The sequence below is a fragment of the Crocodylus porosus genome, unplaced genomic scaffold (genome assembly GCF_001723895.1).
Source record: "Crocodylus porosus isolate Cpor-Errol unplaced genomic scaffold, CroPor_comp1, whole genome shotgun sequence".
NCBI classification, from domain to species: Eukaryota; Metazoa; Chordata; order Crocodylia; family Crocodylidae; genus Crocodylus; species Crocodylus porosus.
In genome coordinates this window covers 22,865,334-22,892,417 of record NW_017728916.1, presented here as the reverse complement: position 1 = coordinate 22,892,417, position 27,084 = coordinate 22,865,334, and the positions used below count along the sequence as shown (strand labels likewise).

General features: G+C 43.1%; 1 protein-coding gene across 1 annotated transcript in view; it reads left to right on the top strand.

Annotated features, from left to right (window-relative positions):
• The first annotated feature begins 7,216 nt into the window (after positions 1 to 7,216).
• The window catches only part of LOC109310851 (connector enhancer of kinase suppressor of ras 2-like), a 248,781-nt gene continuing 228,913 nt past the window's right edge, over positions 7,217 to 27,084 (top strand). The window contains exons 1-2 of the mRNA XM_019536182.1: positions 7,217 to 7,298; positions 8,076 to 8,239. Coding sequence (XP_019391727.1) covers positions 7,217 to 7,298; positions 8,076 to 8,239 — 246 coding nt within the window. The remainder of the gene's footprint in view (positions 7,299 to 8,075; positions 8,240 to 27,084) is intronic.

Genomic DNA, 27,084 nt, shown 5'->3' with positions numbered 1-27,084 from the left:
GCTGTAACATAAACCATACAGAGTCTCCCTGCTCCACACATAAACACAAGCCCCCACCAAGGCTCTCAAGCCTACCTCCTTTTAGGGCGCTCTTGTTCCCCGCATCATTGCAGCTGGTTAGCATGGTAAGGCTGCAACCACTAACTCGGGCCACTCAGCTCAGCCGCAGAGCTCCTGCTCCTGCGACATCCAGAAGGGTACTGCTAGCTAGGCTTTGGCCTAGCTGTTTATAAGGGCCTGGCCCTGCCCCCTCCTGGCCACATGATCTGCCTGGTTGCCCTAGCAACCCCCATCTGCGTTGCTCCGGGGCACTTCAGCAGCCCTATTCCTCCTACTAGTAGCAGGCACCCTGGTGCCCTGTTGCACCTCTCCCTTTCCCAGGGTGGCGTCTCCTTAGGAGCGGGGCGCGGGAGTGCCCCGCGACACATAGAAAAAACATCATCAACTATTTTCTGATTGCATTATTTAAACTGACATTTTTCTTGACAAACTCTCATTCTAGTACTCTAGAAATGGCAGACTGGTAAATAGTTGATCCAATTTTTTGCTTAAACATGAGAGTGTGTCAGCCACTCAACTCATATAGAAAGTTATTCTTAAAGCAAAAATGGTGTGGTAACATTGCAAGCAGATCTAGTATTTTCTGTTAATGGGTGCCAAGCAACTCTCCATCGTACATTTGCTGAAAATTGATTTAATAAAATATGTTGCATTCCCGTATTTTGGGAGAGATTTATGCTGAAGATTTAATTTCTGAATGGTAGATTAGAACTCTAGTGCTCCTTTGAGCAGCAGACATCTCTGCTCAATGTGTAATGCATTTTAATCTTTTAAACACATTTTTAACTTAACCTTTTTAACAGTTGATGATTTCTTCATTTTTCTTCTTTCTCTAATATTGAAATGCTATCTATTCTTAACTACTTTGATTTCTTGCAGTTCAAGTATATGCGTGTGTTTGTAACTTTCCAATTCCATCACTCAGTAATATGACTAGTTGCTCTCACATATGATTTTTTAAAATAGAAATGCTGCTCTAAAGATACATTTTTGTGGAAATGATAGCAGGTGTCTCTTGTCAATAATTCAATAAATTCATGCATTTTAAAAGGTATTTCCAGATTGTTAAAGTTTGGATTAAGGTTTTTTCATTTTAGGGACAGCTGTCGTTATTTCTGTTATTTATGGAAGGTATAATTTTAACATAATTTTTTTGAACTCTAGGTTCTGACTAAGACGTAAGTTCTGCAATGAACTGCACGCACATAAAGATTGCAGGCCTTATTGTTTTTAACTAATTTCAAAAGAGTCATGAACAATCTGTTTCTTGTATGTTAACTCTGCAGATTTCTCTTGATATATTAATTTGAAACTAGATGACATTTTATTTGCTAATGAACAGTATATAGCAATTTACTTTGACACTCAACTATGCTAAGTAATTCCAAGTGAGAAAAATAGAAGCTATCCTTAAATATATGTTTGGTGATACAGTTTTAAACTTCAGGTTTCTGGGTGTTATTTCTGATGCATGCTCCTACTGTGTCCTAATTTTGAAAATTCTGAACAAGTGCTTGTGGGGATGCAATAATGTAAGTTAACTTACCTCAAAATTCTGTCAGACTGTGGTATTACACCTTACAATAATTTTGGGGAGGTTTGTTTTTTTTTGGAAATACATATTGCCTTATGTTATACATGATGCATGGTAGAAAACTGAAATAGTTCATTATATTTATAAGTACATTATTGGTTAACAGATAATAATCAGTTGCTGAAGTCTTGTGGGAGGTTCTCACAGTGAGTACTTTATCATCTTTTTAGCCTGTTCAGCATTTCTGTGCTCCCTTACAAGAAGAATGTCTTGTTATATTGTCAAACTGTTTCATCTGATTTCTTAAATAAACTCAGTTGTCTAAAAAAGTTTGTGTAATGTGGGCAAAAAGTAATACCTAAAAATAAGCCATCTTATTTGGTGCCTTCTATAAGTGCTGCATCTTTCTCATGAAGTATACTATATTAGCTGAATTCTACTGTGTGACAGGGCCTTTCCATGGCCTGTCACAACATTGGCTTGCCCACCTGTCTAGGGCAGTCCACCCACCTCACTCTCCTGCCACGCCTTTGTTGTAATTAAAACCATTGTTTCTAGGTTGGAGGCTTCCCATTTAATGCCCTGATGCCAAGGGTGTAATACATGGCTCTGAACCACCCATATACCCTGTCCCATGCCTTGCAAAATGCATCACATATAGATGACAATTCTCTTGGCCCCTTACCAAGCAAAACTCAGTCCTGTGCTCTGAGCCTCTCATACTGCCCCTACAGGGCCACACTCACTCTATCTCTTTCTTGGGCCTCTTTCACACTGCCCTATTCTGTATAGCCCTTCAGGACCACTCAGGCTCCCTACTCTATACAGCCCTTCAGGCTTCAAATCCTGCACTTTTGGTCCTGACCTCTTGCAGACATTCAGGCTGCCCAGTTCAGGCTCTACTCTATGACAGGACATCAGGCCTACCACACACTGGGCTAATTCTGACCCCTGGCCTTGGGTGTCTGCAACTTGGCATACAAGCCCCTCAGGCCTCATGTGACATACCTGGGCCCCTAACGCGGCCTACAGCCCACTCAGGCCTCAGCTGTCTGTTGACATACCTAGACCGCAAACAGCCTACAGCCCACTCAGGCCTCACTCATATTCAAGCCTCCCACTAGGGCTTACTCTCAGGTATTGGGCCTCAGGCCTTCCTGGTCCCTGTGTTGCCCAAGCTTGGTGCCTTTCTCTCAGGGTGTACTTCCCTAGCCTTTCCCCTCCACAGGGTCACCCAAACAGCCACTCAGGCCCTGGCCCCAGCTTGGGCTAGTTGAGACCCCTAGGTCAATCTGCAAGCAATGACTCCCTTCCTCAATAAGGGTCCCCACCTGGGCCCTCCCATAAATCAGCCCTTTACTTCACTAGGCTTATATGAGCCCCTCCAGAGACCCCTTCATGGTCAGCTCCACTCCCTAGGTTTCCCCAGGCCTTGCCTCAGTAGCCCTAGCTCTCAGCTGGTTCTAATCAGGGGCTGACCTAGCCCCTCTGTAGGCCCACAAGCTCTAAGCCCTTCTGTTTGGGCCGACCTGTGTCTTCACTGGGCCCTTGTCTCTCCAGCCTCTCTCAATAAGCCATCCTAGCCTCTCACTTGAGCCTCCGTCTATGTAGCATCTCACTCTAGGCTGGCCTTCCCACAGTCACAGGCTTTCAGCCCCCTCCTAAGGATTCTGGACCCCCCTGGATCCCTAGGAACCTCCTCCATCCCTGTAGTTCCTATCCTAACTTTCAGATGTTCTGGGAGCAGCAGTGCTCAGGCCAGATTTCATAGATTTCTAGGGTTGGAAGGGACCTATTAGATCATCAAGTCCAACCCCCTGCAGGAAAGAGCACTGGGGTCAAGTAAACCCAGCCAGGAGTTTGTCTAATCTCCTTTTGAACACCACCAAGGTAGGAGAAAGCACCACCTCCCTTGGAAGCCCATTCTATATTTTGGCAACCCTCACTGTAAGGAATTTCTTCCTGATGTCCAAACTAAATCTACTCTCCTTCAGTTTACACCCATTGTTTCTAGTAACCCTCAGGAGTGCAGAGTATCCCCTCTTCCCTGCTGACCCCACCCCGATAAGTTTGTAGACAGCCATGAGATGACCTCTCAGCCTTCTTTTGCAGAGGCTGAAGAGATTCAGATCCTTAGTCTGTCTTCATAGGATCTTACCTACAGGCCCTCAACCATACAAGTAACCCTTCTCTGAATCCTTTCTAGGTTATCTACTTCCCTCCTGAAGTGCGGCACCCAAAACTGGATACAGTACTCCAGCTGAGGCCTCACAAATGCCACATATAGGGGAAGTATCACTTCCCTAGACCTGCTCGTGATGCACCTACCAATGCAGGAAACAGTGCGGTTAGCCTAACTTATTACCTCATCGCATTGGTGACTCATGTTCATTTATGCGTCGACTATGACTCTGAGATCCCTTTCCACTGTTGTGCTACTTAGAATGGTACTTCCCAGTCTATAGGTGTATTAGTGAGTCTTTCTCCCCAGGTGCAGCACTTTGCATTTATCTTTGTTAAATTGCATCCTGTTCTGATCCACCCACTTCTACAGTCTATCTAAATCCACCTGAGTTAATTCCCTACCCTCTGGTGTCTATACCCCCATATTTTGGTGTTGTCTGTGAATTTGCTTTCTACACCCTCATCCAAATTACTGATGCAGATATTGAACAGTACTGGCCCAAGGGCAGAGCCTTGGAGGACACCACTGCCCACATCTCTCCAGGTAGAAACTGACCCATTCACCATCACTCTCTGTGTGCATCCCATAAGCCAGGTTTCTTCCCACTTGCCTGTGGAAAAAAATCCATGTCACAGCTACTTATTTTACTTGTAAGAATTGGGTGTGACACTGTGTCAAAAGCCTTTTTAAAATCCAAGTAAATAACATCTACCTCTACTTCTACATCTAAGCACTTTGTGTCCTGGTCATAAAAAGAGACCAGGTTAGTCGGGCAGGATCTGCCTGCTATAAACCCATGCTGGTTGCCCCTTAACATTGTATTTATTACCTGCTGGCCCCCCACAAATGTGATGCATTATGATTTTTTTTAAGGTCTTGCCAAGGACAGAGGTAAGGCTAACTGGCCTATAATTACCTGAGTCCTTCTTTCTCCCCTTCTTGAAAATAGGGACCACATTGGCCCTTTTCCAGTCTTCTGGGACCTGTCTTGAGTATCACAAGCACTCAAACAGTTGCACCAGTGGTTTCACTATGACACCGGCCAATTCTTTTAGTATCCTTGGATGAAGATCATTGGGTCGTGCCAACTTTAAATATGTCCAACCCCTCCAAGTGCCCCTTTGCTAGGTCAGTACTAACCGCTGGTGGATTGGTATCTCTGTCTTACCACACTAAAGTCTTATTGAGAGGTGTGTTTGTAACTGTGTCCAGGAGCACAGATGCAAAGAATTCGTTTAAGAGCTCAGCTTTGTCCATCCTATCTGTTACAAGTTGGCCTAGTCTGTTATGTAGTGGTCCTATGTTACCTTGCACCTTCTTGCTCCCTATGTACTTAAAGAACTTTTTGTTACCCTTAATCTTTGTTGCCAGCTTCAGTTCTGTTTCTTCTTTGGCCTCCCTCACTGCTTCCCTGCAAGTGTGAGCCAAGCAGGTATACTCCTCTTTCGTGGCTGCCCCTCTGCTTCCACAGCCTGTAAGCCTCTCTTTGCCCCTGTAGGCTCTCCTGGATTTCCCTGATCAGACAAAAGGGTTTCTTGGCTCTTGTCTCCCTTTATGTGTACTGGGATGCTACCCCCTGTGCCTGCAGGATCAGTTCCTTCAGGAACTCTCACCCTTCCTGGACTCCCAATTCCACAGATGTTAGTACTCCTCAGCCCCACCTCAACTAATCTCCTGAGCTTGTTGAAGTTGGCCTTTTGGAAGTCTAACATTTCTGCCCTACTAGTTATCTTTCCCACCTTTTGCCAGATAATGAATCCTATCAATAGGTGGTCACTATCTTCTAGGTTACCTTGTCCTCCTCTGTGGTTAGCACCAAGTTGAGTAAGGCATTTCTCCTAGTGCGACTGCATACCTCCTATGTTAGGTGCAGGTCCTGTATGCAAGTTAGGAACCTAAGTGAACAGGCAGACCTGGCTGACTGCTTCTCCCAGCAGATGTCTGGGTACTTAAGGTCACCCATGACAACCAGGTCCTTTGAGTGTACTGCCTTTGAGAGCTGCCTCAAGATTTCTAGATCTAGATCTAACTCCTCCTCCTGGTGTCGGGGTTTATAGTAGACCACCACTACCAAGTCCCTTTCAGATGATGTTCATCCTTCAGCTCCTCAGTTGCAACTGGCTGGCTCTGCTCTCAGGGCCTGTTCTTATACCCAAGCTGCCCAGCCCTCCACCAGTCAGACAGTCTCCTGGGTGCCATGTGACTACCTGATTGGGTCTGCTCCCACCTACAGGCTGGTCTGCAGCCCGCTCAAGCCTTTAAAGTGGCAGGTTCCCAAAGGTGCTTTGCCACATACTGTAATATCAATATTATATTGTATTAGTAAGAAAGTTCAAAATACTTTTGAAAGCACAGATAATGGTTCATATGTTTGATGTTACTTTACTTTTCTTCATATTTATATCACACTCTCTTTTTTTTTTTTTTTTGGATTCTTTTTTTCCCCCATTCCCTTGACTTACTCCTGATAATGCCATGTTTATATAGGTTCTATGGTAATTAGAAAGTAATGCAGAAATACATCTGTGCAAAAGCCTCTGACTTGCTTACATGTCCTGGACCAATCTGAATTTTCCAAAGGCTTTTGGGTCTTAAGAAGTTTGGTGTATTTGGGAGTTTTGTTGTAGGAGAAAGGTATAATGCAACTCATTTCTAGGCTGAGTAAGTGTGATGGTGTCCTTCCTAGTACTCCGTCAGAAATGGAGAGCTGACTCAGGTGAAAGGAAGAAAGTGTTCTTTGGAAGCATCATTCAGTGATAGATTTAGCTTAAGATAAGTGTCTATCATGGCCTCTCTCTAATATGATTCTCTTTAATAGATTTTTCGTACTTAAATTGTAATTCTGAGCATGAATGAACTGGTGAACACTATTTCTGAACCACAGTATCACTATTGGATTCTGTTCCAACTGATTTTAATCTGTATAGATGTTCAGAGAGGTAAGGGAGGGGATTAAATTGCATTTAAAAATGGCCACCCAATCTAACATGGTTTGCCCGGGTTTAAACCTTACACTTAACAGCTTAGTTTAGTCCATTTAAGTGCAAACTGTACAGAAGCATAGGAAGGTTAGATCACTCTGAAAAATGGCAGACCCAATTAGAAAATATTGGGTTTGGCAACACTTATCTAGCTGAACTCATCTAACTGTACAGTTTCCAGCACAACCCCAGAGCTGGGAAACCTCAGCTGCTGGTGCCTGCTCTGGAGATGTGCTTTTCTTGCCCTCTTCCCCTTCCCCCATCCTCCCAGCTCCAGCTATTGTTAGCCCCCGCCTTGTCCCACCCGCAAATGAGCAACCCCTGTCCCTACCCCTGCTCTCTCCTGTGGGCCAGCTAAGGCTACCTGAGCCTGCCAAATCCTCCATCCCACAAGCTGTGCTTGGTGCCAATTTGACCAGCATTTGCTGGTGCTAGGAGCCAAGGAAGTACATCGGGATGGGGAGGAGTGGGTGCAGTGATGAGGTTTGGTTCGCTTTGGAGTGTGGATATTGTAGGAATGGTGGAGATGTGTTTGCAGGTTTATTGTAGGAGTGGTGGAGATCTCCCTCCCACCTCCTTTTCTGCCCTTTGTCTTCCTAATTTCCAGCTATTTCCTCTTTTATGGACAGCCTCTTTTCTACCTTGAAAATCTACTACTTTAGAGTCTCCCTTACTCACTTTTGGCTTTTCTTGCCCTCATTTGCCCCCACTCCCTTCCCTGTTGCACCTTTTTGTTTTCCTAATTTCCACCCATTTACATTCTCACTGGCATCCTGTCACATTTTGCTTCCTATGCCTGAAGAAGGGTGATTGCAACCAAAAGCTTGCAAAGAACTTCTTCCAGCTACACAGTTGGTCTAATAAAAGAGAACATCTACCCAAAGAACCTTGCTTGTATGTATCCTAAGGCTTTTTTAGAGCTGATCTTCAGTGTACAAGATTAATCCCAAGCTTGATTTTTGATTTGGTTGTTTTCTGATTTCTGGGTAAGGGAGCTTTTGGCTTTACCTTTGATCTCACTATAATTTTAATTTTGGGGGTCAGGTATCTAGCACTCGACAGAAATCTAATTTAAAATATTGATTCAAATTAATTTGACAAATGCTGGAAGTATGACTGGCTGACAGAAACCATATTAGCCCCTGATATGGTGCAGTGTCAATTAAATTATATTACATTAATATAGAATCTTCAACCTGAAGCATCCCAAAGTAGTAGTGTACCAAAGTCCCAAAGGGAATTTATACAGTTAGTGAGTTAGAATTTATATTCTTTGCTACCATTCTCTGAACATGAACTCTTTTTTTTTCGATAGGCCTTGATGACTGCCTCCAACAATACATTAAAAATTTTGAAAGGGAAAAGATCAATGGGGAGCAGCTGTTACACATCACTCATCAAGAGCTTGAGGAACTGGGAGTCACTCGTATTGGTCACCAAGAACTAATCTTAGAAGCAGTTGACCTGCTCTGTGCATTGGTAAGTAAACTGGTTTCATTTACCACTCATTCTAACAATGCAGACTTTTGTATATCTTATCCAGAATTAAGATACTGAAGATTGCACAGTATACAGCACTTTTAGGTCTTACCTCGCTTAAATACTGTCTCATATTACTTTTGACATATTTGAAGGGACTTCAGTTAAACACAAAGGAATCGACTGCTTTCCTTCTAGAAACTTTGCTTATTATTATTATTTTTGGAGTCTTGTTTCCATAGAGGGTTTTCAGTCTTTTTTTGAAGTCTCTTCAGTGCTGTATTCACTTGTAGTTCATGATCAGTACTGGCATCAGTATGGCAGTAGGATTATATGCCATATACCCTTATAATCTATGGAAGTTTTCTGTGATGCAGTAAGCCATGCAGGCCTGTGTACAGACATGCCATCACTCAAAGATTTCATGCACTTATGTGAGATGGCAGTAATAATTGCACTGGAAGGAATTTAAAACACTTTTGCAAAGATCACAATACACTTTTTTAAACAATATTAAATATTAGGGCTCTGCAAAGCTTCAGATCATGATTCAGATTCAGAAATGATTTGGAGGCCAAATTTATGAATCTGAATCAAATTGTGGAAAGTCTTAGGCTTTCCGAATTGATTTTGGAGCTTCCGAATCGATTCAGAAAAGATTTGGCAATTTGTCCATAGGTTATAATGGGTAATCAATGAAATATCTATAACTTTGTTGTCTTTTGGCTGATTCAGGTGAAACTAGCAGGGATAGTAGCCTCTTATGAGAGCATGATGCATGCAAAATTTCAATATAATAAGTGTGTGGGTTTCTGGGAAACTCTACTCTAAAGTTCTGAAAACAAAACTCGTGTCACGTGGGTGCTTATGCGACTGTGTGTGTGTCTGTCTTGGGGCACGGGGTGGGGGACCAGCTCAATACACAATATCTAGTAGCTACTAGATAAGTTAATGAGTAAGGATTAACACCTACAAAACCACAGACTAAGGAGAGGAAATAATCAATAGAGCCAAACTGCTTGTGCTCCAAGACAGAGACAGTCAGTTGCACAAGCATCCATGTCACGAGTTTTGCTTGTCAGCAGCTAGAGGTGCAGGGCCCCAGAACCCCTGCACCTATCACTTTGACAGCTGTCAGGCTTTCTGGCCTTAGCAGGGGCTAGAAGGCCTGCAGTTTTCATCCTGCTGTGCTTTAACACACATACTGTCACCCATATCATGAGTTTTTTTCTTGCCCGCAGTTTGAGGTGAAGTTTCCCCCAAACCCCTACACCTATCTCCCTGAAACTTGGCAGGCTTTGCGGTGTCTGCAGGGGCTACCATCCCTCCAGTTTTAACCCTTCTATGGCTTAACATATACCCGTGACATGAGTTTTTTGCTTTCAAGAATTTTGGGTGCAGTTTCCCCCAAACCCCTGTATCTATCTCCTTGAAACTTGGTATATGTCATGCTTCCAGAAGAGGCTATCAATTTGGCAAGTTTCATCCAAATCAGACAAAAAACAACAACGTTATGGAAATTTCATTGATTCCCCATTATATCCTATGGCCCAATCTCCGAATTGTCTGTAAAGCTTTGGAGCTGCTTTGGCCAAATCAAAGTGGGAAACTGATTCAGAGCTCTGAATCAAATTGGTGGCATCTGAATCAGCTGAATATGAACCCAAATTGAATAGTTCCCTATTTGCACAGGCCTATTAAATATGGATACCTGTAATCAGCTAACTGGTTTTGTAGTAGGATAAAGAGTGGAAAGACTTTTTTTTTCTACTATATGTAAAGCTACGGAGATTTATATATATCCTTCAAAAAGTGTATTCAAAGTTGTTCTAGTGTTCTGGGGGGTTGCCTAGAACGTGGTCCTGGAAGCTGTGCTCTGCACCATCTTATGGGGCTCTTGCCACTCCAGCCTGTCGCAGGACTCTGACAGCCTGAGCCTCTGTCAGCCCAACAATTCAGCAGTGACCTAGGATTCTCTGTGGGGCATCTCCAGTGGCCTCCTTTCCTCCCCTTCAGCCATTCCAGTGTCATACAACTCAAAAAAAGGAGCAATACTCTACCACAGCCACGTTGCAACTAAGGAGCCTTTCTAAAAACCTACTCAGTTCTCAAAACCACTGTTCCATTTTGTTTCAGTGAAACAGTTTCATTGTTTTGATGCTGTTTCGATGTTTCGCCCATATGCTATAATGGGGAAACTTGAAACAGCCTATAACATTGTCATTTCTGGCCTGCTTTGGATGAAACTTGCAGAAATGGTAGCCCCTTCTGAGGGCATGATGCCTACCAAGTTTCAGGGAGATAAGTGCAGGGGTTTCAGGGAAACTGCACCTCAAAATTTTGAAAGCAAAACTCATGTCACGTATGTGTTAAGCCACAGTGGGGTCAAAACTGCAGGCTTGTTAGGCCTTGCAGCAGCCACAAAGGAGACAGGTGCAGGGGGGAGTCTGGGTTCTGGGCCCTGCACCTCTGGCTGCTGACAGGCAAAACTCATGACATGGGTGCTTGTGGGACTGTATCTGTCTTGGGGCATAGTGGGGTGAAAACTGCAGGCCTTGTAGACCCTGCTGTGGCCATGAAGGCTGCCAGGTATCAAGGAGATAGGTGCAGGGGGAGCCTGCGTTCTGGGTCCCTGCACCTCTAGCTGCTGACAGGTAAAACTGGAACACACAGCTCAGTAACTGACACCTAGGCAGAAAGCAGGGCAGCTCAAACAATGCTGCCTTTTATGAAGTTTTTCCATCCCTCCTCCAGAGCACAGGGATTAGAAGGATGACAGTCACTGGCCAGCTACACAGTCAATGATGAGAGCACTCCTCCCCCGCTTCCCCTTCCCTCTCCTTACTTTAGTTTCTGTTTCCCTGCAGGCAAGACCAGCTTGAGCTTTGAAACATGTCAAAAATTTCAAAAGTTTTCGACTTGCCTTGTTTTGTTTCGAGGTTGTTTCAAAGCTCTCTGTTTCATTTGGATTTCACTGTTTTGAGCTCAAAACAAGTCAAAACAGCATCAAAATGAAACTGCCAGTGAAATTTTGCACAGCCCTAATTTGCAGCCCATGGCAATGGTCCAGGTTGCGAGCAGCAGCAGCAAATGACTGCTGACCCCATGTCTACATGAATAGAATCCATAATTTAAGACTCTGAAAGTATGTATAAGTTAATCGGTTGATTACATAAAATAATTTCAAAGAATTCATTGGGTGAAGGAAGAAAACTGAACCATATATCATACCTGTGCATTGTTAGTGAAGGGCTGCTGGTACTGACAATTGGGAAAAAATGTTGTTCATTAACCACTCTTATTGGAAGCTGTTTTGCTTCCTAAATTAATGTTGGTCAGTGAATGAGGTGTAAACCATTGCACTCCTGCTCAATTGGTTTTGAGCTTTTAAACCTCTAATATCTTAGTAATCTACACTGTTAACTGCTCATGGACCTTGTCCAAAGTATTAAGAGCTTCAGGTGACCCATGCCTATAACATAAATGTTTAAAATCATGGGTGTCAAAGACGTATGTAGGCTGTCAAAGTCATTGCCCTCTAGATCTGACCCACAAGGAACCCTGCAGAACCCTGACTGCAGGGTTCCTTGTGGATCATATCCACAGACAAACTGGCAGCAGAGGCAGTGGGGCAAGTGACCATTGCACAAGTGGCTGCTTGCCATGGAAAAGGTGACTGGCAATGGTGGGTCCAGCAGCTGCAAAGGATGTGGCACTAGATGAAACAATGGCTGCAGAGCAAGGAGGGCTGTTAGCAAAGTCCTTGTTCACCCCACTGACACCAAGGATTGTGTCCAACTGAACCATAAATTCTTTGGCAGTTTTCACCTCCCGTTAGCTGTGTCCCCAAATTCCATGGTCCACCAGTAACCCAGTGGGCCAGATGGAGTAACCCTGTGGGCCACAAGGTTGATACTCTTGGTTTATCTGCTTTTACTGTCTTCATTTGAAAAATTGCTCTGCTGTTAAAATGAGTCACTTTAATGTGTTTATATATAGGGCTTAGATCTTGTGTTAATAGTGAGTGTTTTTAAGCTTTGAGTTTAAATTAAGCCTCAGAAAAAAAAGACCTATGAAAAGTGCATCTGAAAAATAGTATTCTTTGCTGATCTCTACATAGTGACTATATATGGGACTTCAAAACTTTTATATTGGGTGCAAGATGCTATGATAAATACTTACATATTAAAAAATATGAGGCATGGCAGCATTACAAATGATTAATTATCATGTCACGTTCATATTTTTAGCTCTCAGTGGGTATTCCCTAAGGCCAAGAAATCTTCCCAATCTAACTTAATTTCTCTGTAGTTTAGGAATCAAATATAGTTATATGATAGCTGACAAATGTCATTATAAAGCAAATAGTTCATGCAGTGATGATAGTTTGAGAAAAATCTCATCACTGCCGACTGCAAACTACATTTTGACAAGTGGTCTTAATCAGCTGCTGGACAAGCTCAGAAAAGCAATGTTATCAAAATCACAGACTACTCTCTAATCACAGTGCCAAACTATTGACATGGCTTTATTCTTAAGCAGCATAATTTAGGGGTGAAATAAAAATGTTTGGAACTTCTTAATTTATCAAATACCTTTTTAATACACATTCTTATCTTTTTGTGGGCAAGTTGACTTAATTACTATTTAAACAATAGGGGGAGCACAGGAAAAAGTTTACTGTCTCAGCCTCTTGAAGGCTCAGTTGAAGTGTAATAAAAGTGGAGAAGTTACAAAGCCCTACTTATGCAATGAATTATGGAAGGAATCTCTAGAGAAATTCCACCAAGACTTTAACAACTTTCAACCCTTTGTCAAACTAAGTCTGGAATACCCCATCCAGCAAGATCATTTCTTGGACACTACTGTGAAACTCTGAGTGGCCACATCACTACTACACTGTATCAGAAGCCAACTGACTGCTATAACTATCTCCATGCCACCAGCTTTCATTATAAGCACACCATTAGACTGATCATCTATAGACTCAGTGAGCTCTGTTTTATAACCATACCTGCTCTGATCCCTTCAACCAGTATGCATACTTTAGGGATCTGGAGCAGGGTTTCCTACACTTACAAGACAATCCCAAAACTGTTACTATTCAGATCAATGGAGCCAGGCACAGACACTTATGACCTGCTACAATACCCATCCTGTGATGAGGACAATAGAATCCCTCTGGTCGTCACTTACAGCCCCCCAGCTTTAACGCTCTACACATTAGAAGTGTGTACAGACTACGTAAAAATTATATTTCATCCTATATATAATCCAGTAAATTATGCTGTAAATGTTTTAAACAGAAGAAATTAAAAAATACCTTAATTTATCTGAATTGTGTATGGTTACATTTGCTTAAGAGGCTTAGCCTTGTATTGTATTGTTCATATGTTTGGTTGCAGAGGAATTGTGTTTTTTCTAGAAGTTAAGAGAAATTTGAATGGCTCAGTTACTTCTAGAGACTTCCAAAAAATTATACACTGCATCTGCATCTTCTTCCTGGACATTGCCTAGGTGCTGAAACAATCTGTTTCTCTCTCTTTGTGGAGGCTAGTGCTAGTGTTGAAAAATATTTTTATTTTATCCAAATTGTTGTTGGCCCCTGTATAGGAATTATACAGTGAAGTCCTGGTCTGTAACAGGGGACTGTAGGTGCTACAATAAAGAATAAAGATGTGTGACATCCTTTTGTTTTCCATTTCATTCCCTGCACAAATCGAACTACGGTCTATGTTTAAATGCCAATAAATTAAGGTGGAGATAGTTTACCTATAGCACTGCCTAACCCTTGTGGAGAATCTTGTAGAATGTACACCTGTGCAATTATTCTGATCAGATAGCATTTTACATCCAGCACAAGTAAAAATGATAACTCTACATGAAAAGTACTTAAAAATGAGCTCTGCTTTGCCTGGTCCTTGAAAAAAATCAAACCTTTTGTTTAAAGTAACAATGTATAGGTTTCAGACTCTAAAATAAAATGTTTGGGAAAGGAATTACAAATGCACAATCACAGAATGAAAAATCTCAGCTCAAGAAAATCCTGGAACTAGGTACTGTTCAGAAACATGCAGGTAAAGGAAGAAGGAGGAAAAACAAGGGAGGATTGTTGAAGGAACCCAAATGGGGAAAAAAGTAAGTGTCTTACACGATACATGAACAAGACGTGATAATGTCCCGATTTAGAAATTTAAGAAATTGGAAAAACTCAAAATTCTACATTGGTTAGGGAAAAATTCAAAAGTAAAGACGGAATGCCTGTGGGACATGGGAGAAATAATAAAGTCATTTTGGCAGTGATGGCTAATGCCATGTAGAAATGTTCATTTGTAGCAGTGGAAAATTTCAACCACTAGAAAATTTCCACCACTATTCCAGGAGAGGGAGCAGTACAGACAGTGGGTTGGCCTTCTCTAGACCAGGGTGATCCCAGTTTGGGGAAACCATGGGCTGTTCTAGTCCTCCCATTCCTGGAGGACTTGGAATAGCAAGGCAAAGCCCCTGTTTGCTTCTCACATCAGGGGCTCTGGTGTGAGAAGCAGGCAGAGAACATTCACAGGGCTGTTCCCTCTGCTCACCTCCTGGCGTTAAAACGCTCAGTGGACTGAGCCCCACAGAAAAGACCCCACCCATTCAGTGCACCTGGAACTCCTGGGTGAGGAGTAGGCAGTGGCTTTGCCTTGGTACCCTGAGGAGGGCCTCCCTGAGCCTGGTTCCTGACCTGACCGGCTTCCCCTTGCCCCTCTGTCACTCAGCTGAAAAATCATGGAGGTATTTTAATTATTTGCATATTTTGGGGGAAATAGCCATGGGAGCAAAAAATGAAAGTTCTTAGAGATGATGTAGGATTGCTCTTTTATCAGTTGATTGAGCAACTAGTACTTGCACAGGCTGCTCCAACACTAATAATTGGAAATGAACCAAGTATGATATGCAGCCTTAAAAGCAAAGACAGTTTAGAATACCAATTATCATTTTATTAGACATAAAATGTTAATAAAGGTATACACTAGTGGGAACACTTGCACAAAAATATTGAAATTTAAGGAGGGAGAACATAAAGGAACACACTGTATTGTGAGGGAGAAAATATACAGGAAAAAAGATTGATTTAGAAACTGGAAGAAGATGCCATTAAGATTTGGGCACGCTATTTATATAAGTGAAAGCTTATTGGAAAACACTGTGTTACATTGTAATGCCCCCCACAAATGCAAATGTAAGCTGTCTGATAGGAGGAAGAATGATTAAGAGAATAGTAAATAGTGGGGAGGGGGAAAGAATTGGGAAATGAAGAATAGGTTCTAAATAATGAAGAGTATTACATGTAATTACAATACTGTATTTTCATAGACTAGCACTAAATGAAGGAAATGATCCAGTACAGTGATAGTGGTTAGATGGGAACAAATGATTAGACTATACATCTGGTTAAGTAGAAGGTAATCATGTATTTACAGCTTTTGCTAAAACAGCAAAATTACAATAAAATAATACAATGATATAATTTATAGTTATTGGTAACACATTCTAACTTTAAACAGAATTAAAACAGAACATAATATAGGATGATCCAAAAATAGATCAAATGAAACAATAGAATAGAATGATAGAAACAGGGGAATTTTGTTTGATTTTGGCCCTTATTGTTTATGTAAGAAATGCAGATGCAGCTAGGGAGTATAGGACCGGCTGCAAGTTATTAGAGATGAACCAAATTGTTTCCCCCTCATTAGTCCAGTGTTTAAAATTTTCCACTGAGGGAGAAATACTTTCCCCTTTTATTTCTTCAAAGAATATGCAAGAGCGCAAATAGTGATTTAAAACATCTATCTCATTCTTCTTACAAGAACATATCCTGTCTGTGTATGGGGGTCCAACACCACTTGCTCATAATTACTGCACAACTTATTTGAGTAAATCTCTATATAGTAATGGACTCTTCTTGTTCCTATATCTGTACTTCAGATAAGTAGATTTCTAGGTCAGAAGGATATTTTATTAATATCAAAAAAGAAGTTCAAGAAGATTTCACTGCCTGTCTGTTGGCATCTTTAATTCTTAAATTTGCATCTTATTTTAAATATAGGGGCAATACTGAGTCAATGTCATGCCACCCTCACACCTGGGATCTAAGCTTGGCAACTTGCTAGCTAATTACTTACTTGAGCACAGGTGGTCAGAACTGGGCCAAGCTGTCCACTGACTCCCTGCCCCCACAGTGGCCAGCCAGAGTCAGCTGACTCCTCACTTGCTCCCTTAACCTCCTGATCTGGAACAGGATGTATATCTGGGCAATAGGGTTCAACCCCTACTCACACTGCCTTGCTGGTCCTTATGGTTTTTGGCTCTGTCTGCTTTCTGCCTGATCTCCTGGCAACCCTGTCTGGTGTGTCCCCTGACTCCATGCTTTGCTTGACCTTTCAGCTTCCTGACTCGGCTTGGTCTTAGACTGGGCTCTTATATCCTCCTGGCTTCTGACCCAGCCCATACCAGGATTCTGCTCACTCCTCCTGAGCCTGGTTGGCTCCTTGAACCCAGGGTCAGATTAACCCTTTAGTGGGCCATAGGCAAAAAACTCATAGGCCTCAGGCCAATGGAGACCCACCCCCCCTCACCCCAGCACTACCACCTGTGGGGAGCAGGACTTGGAGCAGTGTTGCCAAGTCTTGCAAATAAAAAAAGCAGCACTGCCTTTAAAATCAAGCCCAACACATTTCAAAGAAAGGGGAGTGGGGTGTATGTAGGGGGGGTGTCAGGAGGGCGTGGGGGGTAAAAAGGGGTATGTTGGGTTGTATAGATGGGAGGGGGGTGTGGGGGAAGGGTGTGGGTGGGGGGGTGAGTGGGGTTGTAGAGACCCCCCACACACTTCCCCCATGGTGCACAGCCCCCACCACCAACAGTGGCTCTTCCCAGGGCCTGTGCAGGTTCCAGCACCCCACAATGCACAGCTTCAGCCAGTGCTGCATGGTGGTGGTGAAAAGTCCAGCACCGCCTGCTGCCTCTTTCACACTGGGTTCTATGCAGCCCATGTGCAGTTCCACTCTTCCAGGGGGACATGGTGCGGGCTGGAGCCATCTGCCTTCCCCACCCCCTGTTTCCTGTGTCCTTCATGGCAGGAGGTAGGGAAGACAGCCAGCTCCAGGCTTTCCCTGGTAGTGTGGAGCTGCATGTGCACTGCATGGAGCCTAGTGTGAGAGAGACAGCCGGCGGGGCTGTGCTTCTCACTCCTACTGTGTACCACTGGTCAGAGCTGTGCCTGGGCCTGCATTGGCCACAAGTGCCCTGACGGTTGCTGCTGCTGGTGGCAGGGGCTATGCACCATGAAGGAGGAGTGTGTGGTGGGTCCCCTTCGCTTACACCCATGCCCTAGGCATGGGTTCCACACTCCTGCTCAGCTGTAGCCCTCCCCCATGCACCAGCACCCACCCTCTCTCTACCTGATGCTTGGAGTAAGCCAGAGGCTGGGGAAGACATGCAGGTCCCTCGGGCAGCAGCAACAGCAGCACCACCTAGAAGCTGTGCGCCAGCTGGGCCGTTCAACAACCCCATTTTGTTTCTGCATCTGGGACCCACAGTTTGGGAACAGCTGTATTACAGAAAAGCCCCAAATAAGCAACCTCTAAATAAAAAAAGCCCCAAAAATCGTAACACATGACTCTATAAAGTCAAAGCAACTTTAAAAAAAACCCAACACTGTGGAGTTGGAGTGGCTTGGAGCCTCTACTAGGAAGCAGCCCCAATGGCAGAGAGGCTGGTGGAGGAGAAGATAAGGGAAGGGAAGGGTGGTGGACGGGGCCATTCATGCCACCGCCATGGAGGAAAGAACTGGGCCCCCATACAATTCAGGGCCCTAGGCATGTGCCTCAATAGTCTATGCATTAATCTGGCCCTGCTTGAACCCTCAGTCCTGGCTGTCTATGACCCAGCATAACAAGCAGTGACTGTCAGTATGTTTCTTAGGCCATATGTTTGAAGGAGATCATAAATATTATTAAATATTAGTGCTACTTTTTTGGAAGAGGAGAGGCTTCTAAAATGCATTTAGAGTATCTGCATTTAGAGATACAGGCTCCAATTTTTATCCAATAATTTAGAGTTCTTAATTGAGTTAATGTGATTGCGTTAAGCAGCCCTGTTTCAGATTGCATGAACCCCACATTGTAGAATTGGTAGAGATAAAAGCTGCCTTAGAAAGTAATTACATTTTTTTTAATATCTAGTTGTTACTAACAAATGGGATTTGCAGACATGAAGAAGGGTACTTAATACCTGAAAGCTTGTCTAAAATCCCTCTAAACTATGCAGTTGATCCAGTAACAGCTATTGCCTCTCAAAAAACCTCACCTTTTGCATATTTCCTGGGCCATCACAGCTATAGCATCATTCCAACAGTCCAGTATTCATTGTTGAGGTTTTGAGCTTTGTAGTCTTTCTAATGGAGGACACACTAAAAGAACCCAGGTAAAGGTTCCAAAAGTCTGATCTGTTAATCACAAATACATAATTGTTTGCATATTTCTTTCCCATTTTTAATAAGGCCACCACATTTACATGAAAACACTTTTTGCTATTCATTTACCATAAACTGTTTTAAATCTGACCTGTATATAATATTATTGATGTAGTATTTCACTGTAATTTTTTCAGCAGTAGTTCTTACTGAAATTGTGACATCCACTCTCTATCCTTTTCCATCAAATTTTTCCTCCTTTAAAAATATTCAGGTATAAACATTCTTCCTTTATGCTCTCCTGGGATGTGCAAATGCTGCTAGATGGGTTTATTCTGGAGTAAATCCACCCTGGGCACATGTACCCATTTGAGAACAGATTTGCTGCTCCTGCCATCAGTCTTCTTCCTGCAACCCTTCTGGCCCTGCACCACCCCCCCCCCCCCAAAGTAGCCGGAGGAAGCTCTAGCTCTTAATTGCTTGCCCAGGGGCTGGTAGGGAGCATGGGGCCAGAAGACAGCTGTTTTCTGGTGGGGGTTAGAAAATGGCTCCCTGCCCCGGGAGTTGCCTGCTGCCGGAGCGGGCTGTGGTGGCAGAGCCCAGCTGGGAACAATGTCCCCCTGCCCAGGCAGCAGGGAGCTTCTGGCCCCAGCTCTCTGATATTTTTTTTTTTTTGGAAAACTGGCATCTACTATGAGTTGCTGCAATTTCTCATGTAATATAGTCTATTTTACAGCCAAAAGTCATTCCAGATTCTTAAACATTTGTTCTTTCTATTGAAGTTGCTTTCAAGTAATATACCAATAACATGCTATTATTCACATAGAAAGACTTTTTTTTTCATGTAACCCTCCTGTTTTAATCCTTTTCTTGCTACACGGGTAATTTATAGTCAGCAAGTACAGTTTTGGCAAATAGAATTTCTCTTTTGCATTACATATGACAAACTTTGAAAAATTCCCCTAGTTTAATAGTTCTTCAGCACAATACAGGGAGAGATTTTCCTTTCTAGTATCAAAATCTGTGATTAAAGACTGACATTTTCTCCCACAAGACATTCATACATTTAAGTAACTGAAAATAAAGATCTTCAACCTCACCAGGGTATGTAAATGATAAAGCCACCTCAAGGACTAAGCCAGAAGAAAAGAAATAAATAAACATTTTTACTCTTTACAGTAGACTAGCATAGCTCATGGCTCTGTTTTGTATCCTGTTACATAGACTGTTAAAACTCAGTAGGATCTTACTCTCCCAGTGTATATGCTGCTCCTGTTACTAAGTGTAACCTAAATTCGTTGATGGGTAAAAGACTACAGTGAGTGTGTTGTTACTGCCTGACTACTTTAGAACTATGTTGTAGCTGAAATATGTACAAAGTAGTTAGACACTTTTGAGGTTTTGTAGCTAACAAGTATGTTTGGAAGAACTATATTCTGCTTATAATTTCAGCTATTTTAACTAAACATGTGAGTGCAAGAGATCTTACAAAAAACTAGAACTCTTGGTTCCAAAATGATACTTTTTATTAGTTGTTCTAATAAAAGGTATCATTTTGGAACCAAGAATTCTAGTTTTTGTGTGTCTTTTTGTCTCAGACAAACATGGCTACCAAGTACACCCCTGAGTACAAGTTAAATTTTTTCAGGATTAGGCAAAGAATAGCAGAAAAGGGCAGGCTCTGGAATAGTGATTCTCACCCAGGATGGTATAATATTTAACAAATCCAGGTGAGTTTGGATGCTTGCTAGTTTTGATAATTGCATTTTGGCCAATGGAATTTTGGGTGATTCTTTTTTTCTCCCGCGTCTCATAAAAAAACATCATTAGGCTTGGGAAGTATAGAAATTTTGCTAAAGACACAAATTATATTAACAAAGGAGGCAGTTTTGAGTTTTGTATAATCTTTTTTCTGGATTTTGAGGACTTTTGACTAAGGCCATAGTCATATAGGAAAGTAGAGCTGGAAGGGACCTCACAAGGTTATCTAATCCAGCCCTCTGCTCAAGGCAACATTATCCCAGTCAAGTGTTTGTCTGACCTTTTCTTGAAATTTTCCAGGGATGGAGAGTCCACAACTTCTCTGGGTAGCCTGTTTCAGTGCTTGACCATCCTCATAGTCAGAAAATTCCTCTTAATCTCCAACCTATATTTCCTCTGCTGTAGTTTGAGATGATTGATCCTAGGTGTGTCTCCTATGGCCACAGAGAATAGTCTATCTCCATTTTGTCTATAATTGTCCTTCAGGTATTTGAAGACTGTTATCAAATCCTCCCTTAATCTTTTCTTCTGTAGATTAAATAAACCTAGTTCTTTCTGCCTTTCTACATAAGTCATGCTTCCCAGGCCTTTTAAGAACGTTTGTCTCTTTGCTAGATTCTTTCTAATCTGACCACATCTTTCCAGAACTGTTGGGCCCAAAACCAGATACAATACTCCAGGAAAGGCCCTGCCAGTGCCAAATAGAGCAGAAGAATTGCTTCTCTTGATTTGTAAGAGACACTTCTGTTAATGCAGCCCAGTATGTTGTTTTCCTTGTTTTGCAAAAAAGAGAACACTGTTGGCTCATCTTCAGCTTATAGTCTACTGTAACCCCGAGGTCCTTTTCTGAAGACTGGATCCAACCCAGCCAGTCATTTCCCAGTCTGTATTTGTTTATGGAATGTTTCTATCTCAAGTGCAGGACTTTGCACTTGTTCATGTTGATGTTGCCTCCCAGTTAGACACTGAGCCATTGATGACTACTTAAGGAGCACAATAATCCAAGCAGTTATGTATCCATATCACAGTACTTTCGTCTAGTCCAGTGGTGCTCAACCTTTTTCCTTGGGGGGCTGTATGGTAGTGCTTAGGTCATCCACAGGCTGGATCCAGCTGATAGCCCTGGCCTGGCACCTGGGGTGCATGCAGCTGGGCCCCATACAGCCACGCAGAGGGAGCCAGGGGGCAGCCTGGCACTGATCCAGCCCTGCAAAGGGAAGGGGCCATGGCCTGGCTCTGATTCAGCCATGCTGGGGAAAAGAGGACATGATCCAGGAGAGACAGCATGGCCCAACTCTAATCCAGCCCTGTGGAGGGAAGGAGACCTGGCCCATCCATGATTCAGACATACGGGGGAGTGGGCAGCTGTTGGGGGGGGGGAGGGGTATGGTCTGGCCCTAACCTGGCTGCACAGGGAGAAGGGGGCACAGCTTAGCACTGATTTGGCTGTGCTGGAGGATGGGCATGGGATTTTGGCAGCATGGGTGGGTTGCCACTGCTCCCCAGCTGCCAAATTTCTCAATCTGTGGTGAGCCCCATTGGCCAGATGCAGTGGCTCCAGGAACTCCACTTGGCTTGCAAGCTGGAGGTTTAGCAGTCCTGGTCTAGTCTGCATTTCTGTAGCTTGTTAATGAGATGTCATGCTTGTTAATGAGTGTCAGAAAGCTTGCTGAAGTCAAGGATGATCACATCTGCTGCTCTCCCCTCATCTACAGAGCCTGTTACCTTATTATAGAAGGAAATCAGGTTGTTCAGGGATGATTTGCTCTTGGCAATTTCAGGCTGTTTCTGATCTCCTTGTTTTCTAGGTGCTTCATAATAGATTTCTTGAGAATCTGCTCCATGATCTTTCCAGGTATCGAGGTCAGGCTGATTGTTCTGAAATCCCCAGGATCGTCCTCTTTCCCTTTCCTAAAGATGGACCCGATATTTGCCCTTTTCCAGTCACTATGGGTGCTTATACATGTGCAGTGAGGCTGCTTTAATGCATTATAATTACAGTAAGTTGAGCCAGCTGGAGTGTGGTAATTACCGTGCTCCAGCAGACTCCAGTGTTATGTGTATCAGTGTCCCCACACTGAAAAATGGCAGCAGGGGAACTGTTATTAAAGCTTGTCCAATGCCATTTTCAGCACCGGGATGCTGATACACATGACTCTGTGGGAGCTTTAATGAGAGTGGCTCTCAGAGCTGCTCTAATGAAAGTGCCCTTCCTCCTACTCCTGGAGCATGTCTATAAATGCCCTATGGATAGATATTACATTTGTAGTGCTGAATACACCCTTATAGCACTACAAAGAGTGAACATGCAGGCATTCAAGCTGTTTGTAGTGCTAGAATGATGGCAAAAGCTCCCCAACATAGTACCTCTTTCAAAGAAGAAACATCATTTTTATAGTGCTAGATGTAATTCCTGTACATATGCAGGTAGCACTACAGGGGTCTGTAGGACCCACAGCATCCCACAAACTCTTCTGCTTCTCTGCTTCCCCTGGGGTTCTGTCTTTAGCAGCTGCTGCTTTTCAGCAACTGACAGATGATCATTGACAGCCTGCCCTCTTCCCCAGAAGTGGAGATTGCAGGCTGTCAGTGATCAGCAGCGATCCTGGTTTTCCCTGATAAAAAATCACACATTCTCTGATAAAACCCCCCAAAATCCATTATTAAAATTAAAGGCTCCCCACGGCCTCCCCCCTGGCCCCCCACAATAGCCCCCCAGCTCCACAGACACACGCAGGCACACACACAGACATGCACACCCAAGCAGGTAAGTGTGTGTGGGGGGGGAAGGAGTGGGATGGGGTAAGGGAAAGGGAAGGGGCTTGGGAGGAGCCAGATCGAGAATGGGCAGGGAGTGTATCTCTGTGCCCAGTCCCAGAGGCAGGCCTGGGGAGGCAAGGGCAATGGTGCCCCTCTGTGGGCCACACACATGCCACCCAGCCAGATGGATGGGGGGCCTCACACGTGGCAGCGACCACCGCCTCGCCCTGCCACTGCTGCACCCCATGCTGCTTCATGCACCACCAGTCAGCAGCTCACAGAGCCACAAGTGTGACTGGCTGTGGAAAAGCAGCGCAGGGTAGGGCAGTGCTGCTGGTGGCGTGGTGGCAGTGGCAGCCACTGCATGCAAACCACCCCTCCAGGCAGGTGATGCATGTGCAGCACTGCTGCCCTTGCCCCGCCAGCCCTGCTCCTGGGAGTGGGCACAGAGAGCCAGATGAGGTGGAGGGCAGGGAGGCACTGCGGTGTGTTGTGTGGGGCCAGTAGCTCCTGATGCACCCCTGCCTCTCCCCCAAGTAAGAAGCAAAGTATGGGAAGGCACCAAGGGAGATGCCACTGCCACTGTGTGCCACAGGGCATTCTTCATCCCCATCTGCCTGCCCGCCCGTGCATACCCCCTACGGCCTTTCTAAGTACCCCTGGGGGTATGTATGACCCCCGTTGACATCTCCTGTCCTAAAGTCAGAGAGAAGAAAATGGCTCCTGCATGAAGCCAGAGAAACTCCTGTGTGAAGCTGGTTGGGTGCTGAGGGAGGGGAAGGTGTTGGGGAAAGCCCCACATGGACTGCCCACCTGGCCAGCAGTGCATGGACCACGAGTGGCACGGTATTGGCCTGAGTGGGTTCCACACCTCCATGTGCACTTTTCTTGATAGCCAATAGTGCATGGCTCTGGGTTCACATGCCACTGGTTGGGCATGCAGTCCATGTCTTCCCCCAACATCTCCCCACTTCCTCAGCCCCCAGCCAGCTTCCACCTCAGCCCTGCCCTGCAACCCCTAAGCCCACGTACCCCACAGGCTCCAGGATGGAAAGTGAGCCTGATCCAAGCCTTGGATGAGTGAGAGCCTCAGGCCCCACCCTTCCCCCTCTCCCTCCCCTTCTGGTCAGGGGAGGGGTTTCCTGCCTTTTTTGCAATTAGCTCTTGGAGGCTGGAACTCTGCCAGCTTGCAGAGTTCTGCAAAAGCGGGATTTCCACGGGTTTCTCTGCTAAAAGGTAAAATCTGTTTTTTCTCTGATAAAAATGGGAAATCCATGGTCTTTGTTTTTCCATGGGGAATGGAAAACCCAGATCCTTGGTGATCAGGTTCCCCTTGCCTTTGAGAAAGAGCTAGAATGCTTGTAGTGCTATACAAATGAATGCCTGTTCATACCCTAGTGTACCTATTTCCACAGTTCTTTACATTACAGTGTAACGCTACCTTGGTACTATAACCATTTATATTTATGTACTTATACCTTGCTGTTTATTGGTAGACTTAAAATTTGACTTATGTTCATTGATGCATATAAATTTACAGAGCCAACTGTGTCAGATAAGCACTGGCTTATATATAACAAAGAATGATAATGTCAGTAACTTGGATATGCTTTGTCCTGCTAGTTTGTTGCTGGAAAGTATAACAGAAATGTTAAGTACAGCAATAAAAAATGAATAAATGCAATTTTGGTATAGTAAGGTTCATGCTCTGTTGGCATATATGTTGTACACACTTATTGCATCCTCAGAGATACCACATACTTTAGTCAACGTAGACTGTAACTGGCATTTAATTTTTTTATAATGAATTTGTCAGAAAATTGATAGCCCTACTCATGAGATTTAAAGGTTGAATACTACATTCAATAAAGCATAAAAATACAAGTCTCTGGGAATGTGCTCTCCTGAATGCAGAAGAGAGAATGCTCAATTGCCATCTGTTTATCTTGCATAGGACTTTCACACTTCTGAAGTATGCAAAATTAATATTATAATAGTATGATATTACTATTATACTATTGCAGATATAAAAATAAGGCACTTACGGAGATATGCTGTGGCAAAAAAATCATTATCTTTTTTTACAGTGCCCAGATTCCAGAATGTTTTAGTCTGTGCTGTTGATTACTTGTTCAGGACTTTTTCCATAAAAAGGGGGACCTCATTTTTTCAGAGCCTACTATATTTTTTAAGTTAGTCTTTATGCTGCATAGTGATAGAAGGCATTAATTCTTAATAGTAAGGTTATTTCCATCTGTGAAGAACAATTTCAATATAAAATTTAAAATACTTGAGACTCATACAAGACTCCTCAAAGTCTATGAGAATCTTACCATTAACTTCAATGGATATAGGTCAGGGCTTAGAATATTTGGATTCCTATATAACCTAAATAATATTTTCCCAGGTTGCATATACTCTTTTAGTCATTTATGTATAACACACAGAACAAATTAAGTGTTTCTAAGAGAATAAACTTGAGTTTGGAATGAAAATAAACAGCTCCAAATAAATCTTTGAGCCTTATAATCTAAAATAAGACGAAAACAGAAAGATCTAATTTCCCCTTCTCTCTCCATGTATCAGAAACAAATGTTATACTACTAACTGAATCTGTAATTTAATAATACACATACACACATTTGAGTGTTTGTATAAACACACCTACTTGATACTGGTGCACTTTTCAACTTTTTGTCACCTCTCAAAACCCTTGAACAGAAAGAAATATTGGCAGAAGCTATCTGTCTGGTTGCCTGTGTCAGATTTGCTGATGTTTCTTAGTACCCTGGTTTAAAAAATCCTTAGCTACCAAATACTGAATTTAGTGAAACTACTAAAAATACATGCAATATCCCATTGTTATTCAATAAATTAATTTCAAGCTTTATTGCTTCTAAAGAATATTATATGAACTTATATAAAGACATGATGTGAACCATGAACAAATAATTAAGTCTTCTAAAGTTGTTATTACTAAGGAGTGTATTTGACTTAGCTTATGTTTGTATGGTCTAGTACAGTGGTGCTCAACCTTTTGAGTGGTACAGGTGAATGGGGGTCCCAGGAGAAGTGCCACTGGCACTTCTGGGCACATCCATGGCCCTTCTGGGCATGCCGCTGGCACTTCTGGGTCAGCACGATTGGCCGCAGGGGGATCCCCTGCCCTCAGTTGCTGACTGGCCACTTGGCGGGCCAAGTGCCCCCTGTGACTTGGGAGGCAACAGTTGCCCATGCCCTGCCCCTTGCTCTGGGATTGGTCTTGGAGCCACCCTAATTAGCCCCACCTCCTGGAGCACAAGTATAAACACTTTCTCTTCCCCTTACATTGGTGCAGTTCTTTCATTTTTCCATTTCTTATATCCAAGGTCCTCTGTATATTGTGGCATACTTTGTTAAATTTTTCGTTAAGACCCTGATTTCCATGACATTCCAGAACTTGATGCTGCCCACAAGATGGACCCCGTGTGAATGGAAAAAGCAAAGACAAATAGCAAGACATTCTTCAGTATAGAAAAATGAGGAAAATTTGCAAGTTACATTTGATTTTTATGATACAGACAACTAAAAATTTATTTTCTCATTCTTAAAAAGAAGTGTGCATTGCACATATAATATACTGCTGGCAGTATACCAAATTAAAACGTCTTTGAATGAGCAGTTACTGCAAGATAATTAAGGAAATATGTTAAAACCTTCACAAAGTCCAAATGAATTATTTCTGACAAGGTACTTGTCCCTAAATTAAAAATTCATATACATACATATATTTATATTCATGTACTACTTGTGAGATGTTTGCCTGGTATTCATTTATATTTTCTTCAGGAATTCTTACAATAAGAATACAAAAGCAATTAACTATTAT